At 43.4% G+C, this 18,930-nt stretch overlaps 1 protein-coding gene across 1 annotated transcript in view; it reads right to left on the bottom strand.

Moving 5' to 3' along the window:
* Positions 1–18,930, bottom strand: part of LOC118390658 (calpain-5-like) — an 86,909-nt gene that overhangs the window by 29,067 nt on the left and 38,912 nt on the right. The window contains exon 4 of the mRNA XM_052529703.1: positions 10,219–10,350. Within this exon, the coding sequence (XP_052385663.1) occupies positions 10,219–10,350 (132 nt within the window). The remainder of the gene's footprint in view (positions 1–10,218; positions 10,351–18,930) is intronic.

The raw sequence follows: 18,930 nt of genomic DNA, 5'->3' as shown, positions 1-18,930 counted from the left end.
GCTCTGGCTAGCATAAATCCAGAGCGAGAACAGGTGGAACAGGACACACGGCTGGGGAACGATTTGAGATGCATGGAACTACCTGCCAGTCATCCCCTTCCCAGTGGCTCCCCATCAGACTGCGGTGGGGTGTATGGCACAAATAAGGTCACACTTAAGGCGTCTGCATACATCAGTTACACTGTACTTGGAGATACATGCTGGGGAGTGATGGACTAAGAGCCCTGGTCGGTAGGTAGGTTCTAGCTGTGTGGTTCCGATGGACCCTTCCTTCTGCTGATTGAGGGGCTTTTCTGTGTATGTTTGTGTGTGTGTGTAGTAGCGGCTCCTTTAAGAAGAGAGGATAAAAGAAACAGCACTGCACCATGGAAACCGTCATTTGGGAGCTACCCCCCCTCTTGCTCTCTCTTACTACTTTTTCTCTGACTTTGGCCTGGGGGGGAGAGAGAGAGAGAGAGAGAGAGAGAGAGAGAGAGAGAGAGAGAGAGAGAGAGAGAGAGAGAGAGAGAGAGAGAGAGAGAGAGAGAGAGAGAGAGAAGGGAAGGTAAGAGAGAGAGAGAACGACAGTGAGAGAGAGAGAGAGAGAGAGAGAGAGAGAGAGAGAGAGAGAGAGAGAGAGAGAGAGAGAACGAGAGAGAGAGAGAGACGAGAGAGAACGAGAGAGAGAACGAGAGAGAGAACGAGAGAGAGAGCGAAAGAGAGCGAGAGAGAGGGAGAGAGAGAGAGAGAGAGAGAGAGAGAGAGAGAGAGAGAGAGAGAGAGAGAGAGAGAGAGAGAGAGAGAGAGAGAGAGAGAACGAGAGAGAGAACGAGAGAGAGAGCGAAAGAGAGAGAGAGAGAGGGAGAGAGAGAGAGAGAGAGAGAGAGAGAGAGAGAGAGAGAGAGAGAGAGAGAGAGCAAGGGAAGGTAAGAGAGAGAGAGAGAACGACAGTGAGAGAGAGAGAGAGAGAGAGAGAGAGAGAGAGAGAGAGAGAGAGAGAGAGAGAACGAGAGAGAACGAGAGAGAGAAAGAGAGAGCGAGAGAGAGAGAGAGAGAGAGAGAGAGAGAGAGAGAGAGAGAGAGAGAGAGAGAGAGAGAGAGAGAGAGAGAGAGGAATATCCATCTTGGCTTTCATCCAGAACACAATAAAGCTCTATAATAACTCTACTCTGCGAAGGATGGAGTGGCCAGAAACAGCAGCTCCATCCACCCCTGCAGTCCCCTCCTCCCATCCCATAACACAATTTTCAGGCAGTGGTGCCCATCAGACCAGACACACAGAGCAAAACATTTGGCAATAGAAAATTAAAATGAGCGCATCTTGATGGGAAATTTCAGGTAGTCCCTCCCTATTTCAGTCTGTTCTGCGGCTAATGAATACGGCCCAGGGGGGAAATGTTTTGAACATAGCAGATGTCATGAGCTCCAGTTGCCTAGTGTCTAATGCTCATCTTGCCAAATAAGAACACCAAGACGGCAAGACCCACCACCCGTCTGAGGGTATTAAAGCCATGCGCGAGAGTCTTCCACACACTAACTGACTAGTTGACACAACAACTGACACACTAACTGGTTAACTGACATACTAACTGACACATTAACTGACCGGCGAGAGAGGAAGAAAAGAAGAGAGAGAGAGAGAGAAAGAGAGAGACAAAGATGCTGAGAACGTGACAAAGAGAGAGTGAGAGATAGAGGGGATTCCTGAGCGAGTGAGAGGACTCAGCCAGTCAAAGCATGATCGAGCATTCACCCACTTTTCGAACCATCAACCTCTTGAAGCTCGACCTCTTGAACCCAAACCAACATGGCTTCCCAAACCATGTTGGTGAGGAAGACAATGTACTTCCTGCTGCCGTTTGAGGAGGATGTTGGTCCCGACGTCTTTGAATGTTCCATCAGTTTCCAGGTGGGCCAGAAGTGAAGACTGCAGGAGGAAATGGCGGCGGGAAGGCAAGGTACAAGGCAGCCATTTTGGAAATGTTTTCTTTAGTCATCTGGCATTATGAGCAAGTGCTTTCCTTTTTTTTGTCTTTCATCATGTTTTTCCATTACCATCCTTCCTTGTCGGAGCACAATTTAGTTTTTCCTTTCAAACTTCACACTGTCATTTTCTAAAAACAGTATAATATATCTCCTTAATTAGGAAGTAAAGTTCGGGTTAGGGCAGGGGTCACAATTTGGCGGCCTGTGAGACAAATGGCCGATTTAATGTGGCCTGCAGTAGTTGGTACTTGCAACCACAGGGGAAAGGACACATAAACCGAGCGACCAGAGGGACCACAACCCTTCACGTCCTCTGGGGTGGAAGAAGGATAACACCTCAACACCACCACTCCCTTGTCTCAATTGCTTCCTTCCTTCAACTCTCATCCATCTCTTTTTTTTCCTGTCTTCCGTTTTAACATGGTACGACCAGCATCAAAACATAACAGAACCTTGTTTTGGATTACAATATGTCCTTTTCTACTGTCTACTTTAGGTAGGTTTTCCATAGAGATTCAGGTACTTGTATCTGATCAAAACAACAGAGCATTTTGATGTCTGATGTTGAAATTACTATGAAGGATACAGCGTTTAGAGCCATACTGTAGAGTCAGTCGAGTCTAGAGATGTGATTATTCATTACTTGTAATGTTTGTTTGATACCATAAAATGATTAAAGCAACTAATTAGAGAATGACTACTTGTAGGTCATTTATGTGCTGTTGAAATGGATTACTGATCTGAATAAATCTTAACAAAAGACAAAACGATTCTCTCCGTGGCATTTCTAACAGACTAGCAATACAACGTCAGCTCTGATGTTTTTCTATTACAAATTGTGTGTGTGTGTGTGTGCTGTGATTGTGTGAATGTGTGCATGACTGTCTGTTTGCATGTGTGTACTATCGAATTTCATTTTCTCTACTGCCGTCTGACAAAAGAGCAGGCTCGTCACAGATGACCTGACCTTGAGGGGGTTCCGGCTGTGTGTGGAGTCGTTCTCCTCCCACCTGAGGTGGCAGGCAGCAGAGAGGGATGCTGTACTGTAGTGTGGCAGCACAAACATAATACCCTAGCGGACAACAGGGTCCTCCTATTAATTACACAACAAATGGAAGGAAACAGCCAGAAAACAGCCAAAACTCGTCCAAGAAGAAACGCTTTGGTTTTGGTTTTCTGGTGCAATTTATTTGGTGCTCTGGTGTGCCCTAATGAACAAGACCCAGACTGGCTTCCTATTACCTCATCCATCTCCGTCTGGCCCCTGCCCGGATGACAAACGAGCACGAGGGGGGGTTGTCCTCCGTAGGAGAAAGCCTCCACAGAGATAAAGACGGGTAGTGGAGAGCAAGAGATAGAGGGGAAGGGAGAGAGAGAATATGTAGGAGAGAGACAGAAAGAAAGAGAGAGAGAGGAGAGAGATGGGCGGCACCCACACCCACTCATCCACTCATCCACCCACTCATCACAGAGGCACAAATTAATGCCTGAAATCACTACCCACCAGTTCGAATGTCTCACTCTTTGCAGTTGACTACTTTTCTCCAAAATAAATCTCATCTCCATTCCTTCTGTCAGTAATGACAATGTGGAACTGAAATGCAGTAGCAGCAGAGTACAGTGACAGTCTCTTGAGTCTCAATTAAGCGAATGGCCTGCAGTCTTAAGTGTGTAATTATCAATCTGATCGCGTCTCCACTGTCCTTCTCTTCCTTATTCAATAATATCAGCTCACAGTCATACTTTTCCCCTCTCATACTTACAGTTGCCTCTCACACACACACACCGCACCAACACTAATTAGCTAGGCCTGTGCACATACCAGGATCCTGGGGGATCTACCTCTTAGTTGTTGTATGCATCGCTGCACCGTGCCAGGTGTCACTAAACCATCAATGCACTGCTTCCATCACATTCAGACTGCCATGGTTCACACACACACACACACACACACGCACACACACACACACACACACACACACACACACACACACACACACACACACACACACACACACACACACACACACACACACACACACACACACACACACACACAAACACAGGAAATCAACATGTGGAATCAAGGTCTGTGATCCACAAATCAAAGTTCTTCTGGATGCAACACGCTTACAAATATTGTCTGGGAATCCGACCTACAGACTAGGTCTCCCATAGGACGCACGGAGGCTCTTCTAGGCGTGAATATATTTCAAATGCCTAATATTGCTAATATTGGCCTAATGGCCAAGGAGAAAGTCCAAATAATAATGTACAGTTGAAGTCGGAAGTTTACATACACTGAGGTTGGAGTCATTAAAACGTGTTTTTCATCCACTCAACAAATTTCTTGTTAACAAACTATATTTTTGTCAAGTCTGTTAGGACATCTACGTTGTGCATGACACAAATACTTTTTACAACAAATGTTTACTGACGGATTATTTCACTTATAAATCAAAAGAAAATAACCAAGACCTCAGAAAATAATTGTAGAACTCCACAAGTGTGGTTCATCCTTGGGAGAAATTTACAAACGCCTGAAGGTACCACGTTTATCTGTACAAACAATAGTACGCAAGTATAAACACCATGGGACCACGCAGCTGTCATACCCCTCAGGAAGGAGACGTGTTCTGTCTCCTAGAGATGAACGTACTTTGGTGCGAAAAGTGCAAATCAATCCCAGAACAACAGCAAAGGACCTTATGAAGACGCTGGAGGAAACAGCTAAAAAAGTAGCTATATCTACAGTAAAACGAGTCCTATATCGACATAACCTGGAAGGCCGCTCAGCAAGGAAGAAGCCACTGCCCCAAAACCGCCATAAAAAAGGCAGACTACGGTCTGCAACTGCGCATGGAGACAAAGATCGTACTTTTTGGAGAAATGTCCTCCAGTCTAATGAAACAAAAATAGAACTGTTTGGCCATAATGACCATCGTTATGTTTGGAGGAAAATGGGGGAGGCTTGCAAGCCAAAGAACACTATACCAAACGTGAAGCACGGGGGTGGAAGCATGGTGCACTTCACAAAATAGATGGCTTGATGTGGAAGAAAAACTATGTGGATATATTGAAGCAACATCTCAAGACATCAGTCAGGAAGTTAAAGCTTGGTTGCAAATGGGTCTTCCAAATGGACAATGATACCAAGCATACTTCCAAAGTTGTGGCAAAATAGCTTAAGGACAACAAAGTCAAGGTATTGGAGTGGCCATCACAAAGCCCTGACCTCAACCCCATAGAACATTTGAGGGAAGAACTGAAAAAGCATGTGCGAGCAAGGAGGCCTACAAACCTGACTTAGTTACACCAGGTCTGTCAGGGGGAATGGGACAAAATCCACCCAACTTAATGTGGGAAGCTTGTGGAAGGCTACCCGAAACGTTTGACCCAAGATAAACAATTTAAAGGCAATGCTTCCAAATACTAATTGAGTGTATGTAAACTTCTGACTCACTGGAAATGTGATGAAATAAATAAAATCTTAAATAAATCATTCTCTCTTCTATTATTCTGACATTTCACATTCTTAAAATAAAATGCTGATCCTAACTGACCTAAGACAGGGAATGTTTACTTGGATTGAATGTCAGGAATTGTGAAAACCTGAGTTTAAAAGTATTTGGCTAAGGTGTATGTAAACTACCGACTTCAACTGTACAATACCAGCCAAACGTTTGGACACACCTACTCATTCCAAGGGTTTTCTCTATTTTTACTATTTTCTACATTGTCGAATAATAACAAAGACATCAAAACTATGAAATGACACATATGGAATCATGTAGAACCCCAAAAAGTGTTAATCAAAATGATTTAATATTTGAGATTCTTCAAAGTAGCCACCCTTTGACTTGATGACAGCTTTGCACACTCTTGGCATTCTCTCCACATTCATTCCACATTCATGGTAGACACCTGGAATTAATTTCAACTAACAAGTGTGCCTTGGAAAGTTCCACAAATTAACTTTTAACTTCTTAATGCGTTTGAGTCAATCAGTTGTGTTGTGACAAAGGTAGTGGTGGTAAACAGCAGATTGCCCTATTTGGTAAAAGACCAAGTCCATATTATGGCAAGAACATCTCAAATATGCAAAGAGAAATGACAGTCCACCATTACTTTAAGACATGAAGGTCAGTCAATATGTCATTTGGTTTGCGCTTACTGGGTCTATCATTTGTTTTTCAACAGGACAATGACTCAACACACCTCCAGGCTGTGTAAGGGTTATTTGACCAAGAAAGAGAGTGATGGAGTATTGCATCAGATGACCTGGCCTCCACAATCACCTGACCTCAAACCAATTGAGATGGTTTGGGATGAGTTGGACTGCAGAGTGACGGAAAAGTAGCCAACATATGCTCAGCATATGTGGGAACTCCTTCAAGACTGTTGGAAAATCATTAGAGGAGAAGCTGGTTGAGAGAATGCCAAGAGTTTACAAAGCTGTCATTTGAAGAATCGTTTAACTTTTTTGGTTACTACATGATTCCATGTGTGTTATTTCATAGTTTTGGTGTCTTCACTATTATTCTACAATATAGAAAATATCAAAAATAAGGAAGGACCCTTGAATGAGTAGGTGTGTCCAAACTTTTGACTGGAACTGATCTGTCTCTGTCGAGCCCACCTCTCTCTGCCATTTTCCCCCTGAAAGCTTAAGAGGGCCATTTTACAAAGTCACAAACGCACATGCACAAACACACACACACTCTTTTCATTTCCAATATTCACTCCCAATATCTGCTGGGTGGATTGGCTAGCCTGTAAAATAAATAGCCTATTGATCCATCGATCTCCCTACAGGGTAAGAAATAATGGTGTCATGGCTAACGCTGGCTAATGCTAGTTAACCAAATCATTTACCTTATACTGAAGAGCTGCCACAACATGTCATAGTAGGCCTACCTCTGTGACCAAATCAGTCGTCGCCCAGCCGCCAGAGTCCTAGCACCACGTTTGCCGACACAACTGACAGTCAGAAAAGACCAATCAAACTGCCATACCGATCGGGGAGCTCATTTAGTCCAGATGGATTTGGCTTGGGAGGACAACAGATACAGTGCATTCGGAAAATATTCAGACACCTTGATTTTCCCCACATTTTGTTACGTTACACGCTTATCCTAAAATATATCAAGTGGTTTTTCCCCCTCTTCAATCTATATCCCCTAATGACAAAGCAAAAGCTTTTTAGAAATAAAAAACTGAAATATCACATTTACATAAGTATTCAGACACTTTACTCAGTACTTTGTTGAAGTACCTTTGGCAGTGATTACAGCCTCGAGTCTTCTTGGGTATGACGCTACAAGCTTGGCACACCTGTATTTGGAAAGTTTCTCCAAATCTTCTCTGCAAATCCTCTGAAGCTCTGTCAGGTTGGATGGGGAGAGTCGCTGAACAGCTTTTTTCGGGTCTCTCCAGAGATGTTTGACCGGGTTCAAGTCCGGGCTCTGGCTGGGCCAGTCAAGGACATTCAGAGACTTGTCCCGAAGCCACTCCTGTATTGTCTTGGCTGTGTGCTTGGGATCGTTGTCGTGTTGGAAGCTGAACCTTCGCCCCAGTCTGAGTTTCTGAGAGATCTGGAGCAGGTTTTCATCAAGGATCTCTCTGTACTTTGCTCCGTTCATCTTTCCCTCGATCGTGACTAGTTTCTCAGTCCCTGTTGCTAAAAATCATCCCCACAGCATGATGCTGCCACCACCATGCTTCACCGTAGTGATGGTACCAGGTTTCCTCCAGATGTGACGCTTGGCATTCAGGCCAAAGAGTTCAATCTTGGATTCATCAGACCAGAGAATCTTGTTTCTCATGGTCTGAGGGTCCTTTAGGTGCCTTTTGGCAAACTCCAAGCGGGCTGTCATATGCCTTTTACTGAGGCCACGCTACCATAAAGGCCTGATTGGTGGGGGGCTGCAGAGATGGTTGTCCTTCTGGAAGGTTCTCCCATCTCCACAGAGGAACTATGGAGCTCTGTCAGAGTGACCATCGTGTTCTTGGTCACCTCCCTGACAAAGCCCTTTTCCCTGATTGCTCAGTTTGGCCGGGCGGTCAGCTCTAGAAAGAGTCTAGGTGGTTCCAAACTTCTTCCATTTAAGAATGATCGAGGGCACTGTGTTCTTGGGGGCCTTAAATGTGGCGGAATTGCAGATTCAGACGGGACTAAAATTACGGATACGGTGATTGGTGCTTGTGCACATAATTAAATTACCTGAACTCCCACAATAAAAATCCCATCCGAATAGGGCTAAGGGCTTAAGTTGTTATTAACACGTAAAAGCCTTCATAGTGTCTTATAACAAAGCGTAAGCCCTATTTGGACAGGATACGTTTTACAAGGGGAGCTCAGGTAATGTAATTATGTCCACGAGCACAAATCACTACATCCATAATTTTTGTCCCAGCCGAATCTTTCATGTCAGTAATTTTTTATTGCCAAATATGTCAGTTGATTAAATGTCTTCAAAAGCTACAGTTCATGGTTCTTATTGATAAGCATTATTATTTTGACATTCTCTGAACTATAGACCATATGGCCAATACTAAGTTGAAATATCTTCACGCCTTACATATACACTGCTCAAGAAAATAAAGGGAACACTTAAACAACACAATGTAACTCCAAGTCATTCACACTTCTGTGAAATCAAACTGTCCACTTAGGAAGCAACACTGATTGACAATAAATTTCACATGCTGTTGTGCAAATCGAATAGACAGGTGGAAATTATAGGCAATTAGCAAGACACCCCCAATAAAGGAGTGGTTCTGCAGGTGGTAACCACAGACCACTTCTCAGTTCCCATGGGTGGTATGAGGGCCCGAAGTCCACAGGTGGGGGTTGTGCTTACAGTCCAAAACCGTGCAGGACGTTTTTCATTTGCCAGAGAACACCAAGATTAGCAAATTCGCCACTGGCGCCCTGTGCTCTTCACAGATGAAAGCAGGTTCACACTAAGCACGTGACAGACGTGACAGAGTCTGGAGACGCTGTGGAGAACGTCCTGCTGCCTGCAACATCCTCCAGCATGACCGGTTTGGCGGTGAGCCAGTCATGGTGTGGGGTGGCATTTCTTTGGGGGGCCACACAGCCCTCCATGTGCTCGCCCAGAGGTAGCCTGACTGCCATTAAGTACCGAGATGAGATCCTCAGACCCCAGACTATATGCTGGTGCAGTTGGCCCTGGGTTCCTCCTAATGCAAGACAATGCTAGACCTCATGTGGCTGGAGTGTGTCAGCAGTTCCTGCAAGAGGAAGGCATTGATGCTATGGACTGGCCCGCCCGTTCCCCAGACCTGAATCCAATTGAGCACATCTGGGACATCATGTCTCGCTCCATCCACCAACGCCACGTTGCACCACAGACTGTCCAGGAGTTGGCGGATGCTTTAGTCCAGGTCTGGGAGGAGATACCTCAGGAGACTATCCGCCACCTCATCAGGAGCATGCCCAGGCGTTGTAGGGAGATCATACAGGCACGTGGAGGCCACACACACTACTGAGCCTCATTTTGACTTGTTTTAAGGAAATTACATCAATGTTGGATCAGCCTGTAGTGTGGTTTTCCACCTTAATTTTGAGTGTAACTCCAAATCCAGACCTCCATGGGTTGATAAATTTGATTTACATTGATAATTTTTGTGTGATTTTGTTGTCAGCACATTCAACTATGTAAAGAAAAAAGTATTTTATAAGAATATTTAATTCATTCAGATCTAGGATGTGTTATTTTAGTGTTGTCTTTATTTTTTTGAGCAGTGTATTTTGAATGACAAAAAAATAATAACGGGGCAGTTTGGTAAAGCAAATTTTGTCCGAATCTTCCACTGGAAAAACGGACATGCTGGGGTAATAATTACATAACCGATGTATAGTACTAGTCCTGTGCCAATAGGGCTTTAGAACTGTATTATGGTACACACATCCAGAAGGTGTAGGATATTTAAAAAAAGATGTCATGAAAGAATGCTAGATACCCGCACATTCATTATTGTAACACAACCGAGTAGACCAGCAAAGTCTACTATGATACTCTACCTAAACCCCAGTCAGAGACGGCGTTATAAGCTTGGTAGAGTACTCCAACTCTGCGGAGAGTGTTCTAGAGAGGTGTTGATGTGGCCTAATGATGCGCTTTCCCCTGTTTACCCCTTCTTCACCAGGTAATCTGGCCTAATGGGTGCACTCGTACGTGGGTACAGTCATGGCACACACGCACAGCCCTCCACGCCCACACTTACTTTAGACCACAGGGACTCTCTGGAGGCCAGGCTGGAGCACGCTGCCACAAACCAGCAGTTTCCCAGCTGGCCCTGGTGCAGGTCGTGCGCACTGATCCCATCCACAAACAGGTGAGGGTCCTCACAGAGCTCCTACACAGAGACAGAAGAGAATGAGAGAAAGAAAGAAAGAAAGAAAGAGAGAGAGAGAGAGAGAGAGAGAGAGAGAGAGAGAGAGAGAGAGAGAGAGAGAACGAGAGAGAGAGAGATCGAGAGAGAGAGAGAACGAGAGAGAGAGCGAAAGAGAGCGAGAGAGAGAGAGAAAGAGAGCGAGAGAGAGAGAGAGAGAGAGAGAGAGAGAGAGAGAGAGAGAGAGAGAGAGAGAGAGAGAGAGAGAGACAGATAGGTTTAGTGAGTTGCCAGGCCAGGCATGGCCCGGGACTCTTTAATTATTGCTCCTAATCAATGGGGATTTAGATGAGGCACGCTCCACTTCTATCCTTCACACACAACATGCCTTTACCGACACAGACAGGAGAGAGAGAGTACCATGGATTGAGCGAATGATGTTGAGAGAGAGACAGACATACATACAGACAGACAAGGAGGGAAAGAGAGAACGAGTGAGGGAGGAGAGACAGAGAGCACCCAGCCCCTGACAAGTGTCAGGTCTGGGAGGTGTTGTGGTGATTTATGGGTGAAGCAAGAGGAGGATCTACAGGGTCACAGCTTCATCTGGGCCGTGCTAACCTGAGCCCCACTCGAACAACCTCTTCACACAGACAGCACTACAACTACCCCACATAGAGCTACAACTACCCCAGCCCTACAACACAGACAGACAGCACTTAAACTAACCCACAGAGCTACAAAAGACAGACCAACAGACAGAATTAAAACTAACCCAAGGTGCCAGACTGGTTCTGCTTTAGCTGTGATAACAAAAGTTGCATGGTTGAAAAGCATACCGTTAAGCCATACTGGTAACTATTAACGAGCAAATATCTCAATGTGGTTCCTGGAGACCCAGCTAATGCAGGAGTGACTGAAGCAGAGAAGACCTGAGTATGGAGATGCAGGCTACTAAGATTCCTTAGAGGATCCCAATAGTGATCTGCAGTCAATAGTGATGGATGGAAGACTGCAGGAATGACGTGGAGCGATATCCCCTATATAGTTCACTACTTTTGAACAGGGTCGTTAGAGCTCTGGTCTGACGTAGTGCACTATATAGGGGCCATGGTACCATTTGGAGTGTGTTATTATCTACCTCTCCCTTTGGGTGGGATGTGTGGTTTCACACCCTCCAGGTGTGAGACTTAGTGTTATTTTCAGCCAGTGTGTGTGTTGCTCCCCACCAACAGTGTGCGAACCTGCCATCCTGGTGCCATCCTGCTGACGTCCTTCTCTCTCTCTCTCTCTCTCTCTCTCTCTCTCTCTCTCTCTCTCTCTCTCTCTCTCTCTCTCTCTCTCTCTCTCTCTCTCTCTCTCTCTCTCTCTCTCTCTCTCTCTCTCTCTCTCTCTCTCTCTCTCTCTCTCTCTCTCTCTCTCTCTCTCTCGCGCATGGGAGTTTATCAAAACTTGACTCGTTTTCAAATTCTTTGTGGATCTGTGTAATCTGAGGGAAATATGTGTCTCTCATATGGTCATACATTTGGCAGGAGGTTAGGAAGTGCAGCTCAGTTTCCACCTCATTTTGTAGGTAGTGTGCACATAGCCTGTCTTCCCTTGAGAACCAGGTCTGCCTATGGCGGCCTCTCTCAATAACAAGGCTATGCTCATTGAGTCTGTACATAGTCAAAGCTTTCGTTATTTTTTGGTCAGTCAGAGTGGTCAGGTATTCTGCCACTGTGTAGTCTCTATTTAGGGCCAAATATAATTCTAGTTTGCTCGTTTTTTGTTAATTTGTTCCAATGTGCATTATAATGATCTTTTGTTTTGTCATGATTTGGTTGGGTCTAATTGTGTTGCTGTCCTGTCCTGTGGGGTCTGTTTTGTGTTTGTGGACCAGCTTGATTAGGGGACTCTTCTTCAGGTAAATTTCTCTGTATGTGATGGCTTTGGTATGGAAAGGTTGGGAATCACTTCCTTTTAGGTGGTTCTAGAATTTAAACGGCTCCTTTCTGGATTTTGATCATGAGCGGGTATCGGCCTAATTCTGCTCTGCATGCATTATTTGGTGTTTTACGTTGTAGACGGGATATTTTAGCAGAATTCTGTATGCAGAGTCTCATTTTGGTGTTTGCCCCATTTTGTGAATTCTTGTTTGGGGAGTGTACCCCAGACCTCACAACCATTAAAAGCAATGGGTTCTATAATTGATTAAAGTATTTTTAGCCGGATCCAAATTTGGACTCATCAGACCAAAGGACAAATTTATACCGGTATAATGTCCACTGCTCGTGTTTCTTGGCCCAAGGGATTCTCTTCTTATTGGTGTCCTTCAGTAGTGGTTTATTTGCCGCAATTCGACCACGAAGGCCTGATTTACACAGTCTCCTGATCAGCTGATGTTGAGATGTGTCTGTTACTTGAACTCTGTGAAGCATTTATTTCAAATAAAATCACATTTTATTTGTCACATACACATGGTTAGCAGATGTTAATGCGAGTGTAGCGAAATGCTTGTGCTTCTAGTTCCGACCAACGAGTAATCTAACCTAACAATTCCTAACAACTACTACCTTATACACACACAAGTGTAAAGGGATAAAGAATATGTACATAAAGATATATGAATGAGTGAGTGCAAAATTATTCAGCCCCCTTAAGTTAATACTTTGTAGCGCCACCTTTTGCTGCGATTACAGCTGTAAGTCGCTTGGGGTATGTCTCTATCAGTTTTGCACATCGAGAGACTGACATTTTTTCCCATTCCTCCTTGCAAAACAGCTCGAGCTCAGTGAGGTTGGATGGAGAGCATTTGTGAAAAGCAGTTTTCAGTTCTTTCCACAGATTCTCGATTGGATTCAGGTCTGGACTTTGACTTGGCCATTCTTACACCTGGATATGTTTATTTTTGAACCATTCCATTGTAGATGTTGCTTTATGTTTTGGATCATTGTCTTGTTGGAAGACAAATCTCCGTCCCAGTCTCAGGTCTTTTGCAGACTCCATCAGGTTTTCTTCCAGAATGGTCCTGTATTTGGCTCCATCCATCTTCCCATCAATTTTAACCATCTTCCCTGTCCCTGCTGAAGAAAAGCAGGCCCAAACCATGATGCTGCCACCACCATGTTTGACAGTGTGGATGGTGTGTTCAAGGTGATGAGCTGTGTTGCTTTTACACCAAACATAACGTTTTGCATTGTTGCCAAAAAGTTCAATTTTGGTTTCATCTGACCAGAGCACCTTCTTCCACATGTTTGGTGTGTCTCCCAGGTGGCTTGTGGCAAACTTTAAACGACACTTTTTATGGATATCTTTAAGAAATGGCTTTCTTCTTGCCACTCTTCCATAAAGGCCAGATTTGTGCAATATATGACTGATTGTTGTCCTTTGGACAGAGTCTCCCACCTCAGCTGTAGATCTCTGCAGTTCATCCAGAGTGATCATATCATGGGCCTCTTGGCTGCATCTCTGATCAGTCTTCTCCTTGTATTAGCTGAAAGTTTAGAGGACGGCTAGGTCTTGGTAGATTTGCAGTGGTCTGATACTCCTTCCATTTCAATATTATCGCTTGCACAGTGCTCCTTGGGATGTTTAAAGCTTGGGAATTTTTTTTGTATCCAAATCCGGCTTTAAACTTCTTCACAACAGTATCTCGGACCTGCCTGGTGTGTTCCTTGTTCTTCATGATGCTCTCTGCGCTTTTAACGGACCTCTGAGACTATCACAGTGCAGGTGCATTTATACGGAGACTTGATTACACACAGGTGGATTATATTTATCATCATTAGTCATTTAGGTCAACATTGGATCATTCAGAGATCCTCACTGAACTTCTGGAGAGAGTTTGCTGCACTGAAAGTAAAGGGGCTGAATAATTTTGCACGCCCAATTTTTCAGTTTTTGATTTGTTACATTTTTTTTAAATATACAATAAATGTTGTTCCACTTCATGATTGTGTCCCACTTGTTGTTGATTCTTCACAAAAAAATACAGTTTTATATCTTTATGTTTGAAGCCTGAAATGTGGCAAAAGGTCGCAAAGTTCAAGGGGGCCGAATACTTTCGCAAGGCACTGTACATATACATATGAGATGAGTAATGTAGGGTATGTAAACATTATATTAAGTGGCATTGTTTAAAGTGGCTAGTGATACATTTTTTACATCAATTTCCATTATTAAAGTGGCTGGAGTTGAGTCAGTATGCTGGCAGCAGCCACTCAATGTTAGTGGTGGCTGTTTAACAGTCTGATGGCCTTGAGATAGAAGCTGTTTTTCAGTCTCTCAGTCCCTACTTTGATGCACCTGTACTGACCTCGCCTTCCGGATGATAGCGGGGTGAACAGGCAGTGGCTCGGGTGGTTGTTGTCCTTAATGATCTTTATGGCCTTCCTGTGACATCGGGTGGTGTAGGTGTCCTGGAGGGCAGGTAGTTTGCCCCCGGTGATGCGTTGTGCAGACCTCACTACCCTCTGGAAAGCCTTACGGTTGTGGGCGGAGCAGTTGCCGTACCAGGCGGTGATACAGTCCGACAGGATGCTCTCGATTGTGCATCTGTAAAAGTCTGAGTGCTTATGGTGAAAAGCCGAATTTCTTCAGCCTCCTGAGGTAGAAGAGGCGCTGATGCGCCTTCTTCACAAAGCTGTCTGGGTGGGTGGACCAATTAAGTTAGTCCGTGATGTGTACGCCGAGGAACTTAAAACTTACTACCCTCTCCACTACTATCCCGTCGATGTGGAGTCCACAATCATCTCCTTTGTTTTGTTGACACTGAGTGTGAGGTTATTTTCCTGACACCACACTCCGAGGGCCCTCACCTCCTCCCTGTAGGCCGTCTCGTTGTTGTTGGTAATCAAGCCTACCACTGTAGTGTCGTCCGCAAAGTTGCAATCTGAGGTGCAGTTAACCCTCATGAATTTATACTCTGCAGCAGAGGTAACAGTGGGATCTTGAAATGTTCCGTATTGACTGACCTTCATGCCTTAAAGTAATGATGGACTGTCATTTCTCTTTGCTTATTTGAGCTGTTCTTGCCATAATATGGACTTGGTATCTTACCCAATAGGGCTATAGTCTGTATACCACCCTTACTTTGTCACAACAAAACTGATTTGCTCAAACTCATTAAAAAGGAAAGAAATTCTACAAAGTAACTTTTAACACGGCACACCTGTTAATTAATTATCTCTTTGTCATAAAGCTAGTTGAGATAATGCCAAGAGTGTGCAAAGCTGTCATCAAGGCAAAGGGTGGCTACTTGGAAGAATATCTAATATAAAATATATTTTTATTTGTTTAACACTTTTTTGGTTACTACATGATTCCATATGTGTTATTTCATCATTATGATGTCTTCACTATTATTCTACAATGTAGAAAATAGTAAAAATATAGAAAAACCCTGGAATGAGTAGGTGTGTCCAAACTGTTGACTGGTACTGTATGTATAGTTTGTTGTGTGCTCTAGGGAAACAGTGTCTAGATGGAATTTGTATTTGTGGTCCTGGCAACTGGACCTTTTTTGGAACACCATATTGTTTTTGTCTTCCTATATATATATATATACACACACACACACATGTTGAAGTGGGTGGGGCTCAAGCTGCATCCCTGTCTCACTCCACGGCATTGAGGAAAGATTTATTTTCTCCAATTTTAACCACACACTAGTTGTTTGTGTACATGGATTTTATAATGTCATATGTTTTTCCCCCAACACTGCTTTCCATCAATTTGTGTAGCAGACCCTCATGCCAAATTGAGTCAAAAGCTTTTTTTAAATCAACATAGCATGAGAAGACTTTGCCTTTGTCAATTAGGGTGCGCAGGGTGAATACGTGGTATGTCGTACGGTAATTTGGTATAAAAATAATTTGGCATTCGCACAGTACATTGTTTTCATTGAGGAAATGTACAAGTCTGCTGTTAATGATAATGCAGAGGATTTTCCCAAGATTGCTGTTGACGCATATTCCACGATAGTTATTGGGGTGAATATGTCTCTACTTTTGTGGATTGGGGTGTTCAGTCCTTGGTCCAAATATTGGTGAAGATGCCAGAGCTGAGAATGATGTTAAAAAGTTTAAGTATAGCCAATTGGAATGTGTATATTTTATCATTTAATTTCAGATACCATCAACACCACAGGCCTTTTTGGGTTAGAAGGTTTGTATTTTGTTCTGTAGTTCATTCAATGGAATTGGAGAATCCAGTGGGTTCTGATAGTGTTTAATAGTTGATTCTAAGATTTGTATTTGATCATGTATATATGTTTATGCTATTTGTTCTTTGTTATAGAGCCAAAAAGATTGGAAAAGTGGTTTATCCATACATCTCCATTTTGGATAGGTAACTCTTCATGTTGTTTGTTTAGTGTTCCAATTTTCAGAAGTGGTTAGATTCTATGGATTCTTCAATTACATTGAGCTGACTTCTGACGTGCTGTTCCTTCTTTTTCCGTAGTGTATTTCTGTATTGTTTTAGTGATTCACCATAGTGAAGGCGTAGGTTCAGATTTTCTGGATCACTATGTTTTTGGTTGGATAGGTTTCTTAATTTCTTTCTTCGGTTTTGCATTCTTCATCAAATTATTTGTCATTGTTGTTCATTTTCTTAGGTTGTCTGCTTGAATTTTTAAAATTTGATATGGAAGATGAGAGGTCAAATATACTGTTTAGGTTTTCTACTGTCTAGTTTACACCTTCACTATTACAGTGAAATGTTTTACACAGGAAGTTGTCCAAAAGGGATTCCACACTACATTCCTTCCATCTATAGCATTTCTTAATATTATGTAGTTCCTTTGGCTTTGATGCCTCATGATAGAGTATTGCTCTGTTCAAGTAGACTGATGTTGCTGTGATCTGATAAGGGTTTCAGTGGGCTGACTGTGAACACTCTATGGGAGACTCTGTGTTGAGGTCAGTGATAAAGTAATCTACAGTACTGCCGCCAAGGGATGACCTGTAAGTGTATCTACCTTAAAGAGTCCCCTCGAAGCCTACCATTAAGTACAGACCTAGCGAGTGACAGAGCTGCAGGAGTTGTGACCCGTTTATGTTGGTTGTTTTGTCATAGTTGTGTCTAGGGGGGCATATTTGGGAGGGGATGCTGTTAGGTTCCCCCATGTGCTAAAAGTGTCAGGTTCTTGTCCAGTTCTGGCATTTAGGTCGACACAGACTAGGACATGTCCCTGGGCCTGGAAATTGTTTCTCTCCCGCTCTAGGATGGAGAAGCTGTCATCGTTAAAGTATAGGAATTCTATTGCATGGATATAGGTAGCATACATGAGTACATTTTTCTCTGTTGAGATAATTTCCTAAAACATTTCTAGACAGATGTAAAATGTTCCTGTTTTGACTAAATTAATAGAGTGGGTTAGATCTGCTCTATACCAAATGAGCCTACTCCCTGAGTCTCTTCACACCTGGTAGTTTGGTGGATGGGACTGCCAGCTCTCTGTAACCTAGAGGGAAACCAGTGGGTCAGTCTCCTCAATACCATGTTTCTTGTAGGATGACAATGTCTGTATTTCCAATTTCTTGATGAAGTCTGGGTTCCTGCTCATTAGGCCAAAGGTAGATTACCCCAGACCATGTATAAAATACCCCCCACCCTCTCACTCCCCCCGCCCAATAGATCAGCCCATTGGTAGATTGCACTGGAGCTCCAGGGAGGTGACCGTCTCACTGCCCCAACCGGAGGAAAAGACTACAATTTCCACACCATAGACCTTATTCACATAAACAGTCGTGTCTGCCAATGACGGAAATGTCTATAACAATGTGCTAGCAATGTATCTTAAACATAGTCTGATAGTTTTGCTGTAATATGAAAGTCTATTGGTCTTCTTATCCACAAACCTCATTGCCTGCCGGCCAACATGCTTGTAGTATGCTTGCGAATCGTCATTTCAATACAAATATCTTTTACACTGGTGATAGCCTGAGGCCGAAATGTTGTGTTTTGTTATCATCTTTAATTTATGCACTTTCTTTCATTATGCAATATTCTTTGGGCACTATGATATTTCAATAAACATTTTGCATTCAAGCCTCAGTTTTGGATCTATTTATTTTTTCGACAGTGTGCGGGTCTCTATTTTGTCCAATCCAACTGTACTGAAATGGGTTTAGATAAGAGGTCGTAAATACAGTCCAATGTTTACGTGAGGCTATTTGTACTCTGACGTGTCGGCGTGTGTGAGAGAGAGAGATGGGAGAGATGGACTGAGAAGATAGCGAGAACTGGTCATTTTAATGAGCCCCATCTCCGCCCCGTACTGTAAATTAAACCAGCCTAGGGAGACGTGTTAACCAAACACACAAACACAACACACCCACTTACCTAAGAGAGGGTCGATGGAGATGCTCAGTCGTTACTCAGCTGGAGCTATTAGGGAGCCTCTTCATTTGACATACTTAACACAATTAATTTGAAAAATGTGTGCGCAGTGGATGCATTTTTTAAATTTTACCTTTATTTAACTAGGCAAGTCAGTTAAGAACAAATTATTATTTTCAATGACGGCCTAGGAACAGTGTGTTAACTGCCTTGTTCAGTAGCAGAACGACGGATTTGGACCTTTTATGATCTTGCAACCTTTCGGTTACTAGTTCAACG

This window comes from Oncorhynchus keta, chromosome 11, assembly GCF_023373465.1.
Source record: "Oncorhynchus keta strain PuntledgeMale-10-30-2019 chromosome 11, Oket_V2, whole genome shotgun sequence".
NCBI classification, from domain to species: Eukaryota; Metazoa; Chordata; class Actinopteri; order Salmoniformes; family Salmonidae; genus Oncorhynchus; species Oncorhynchus keta.
This window is presented reverse-complemented; position numbering and strand designations above follow the sequence as displayed.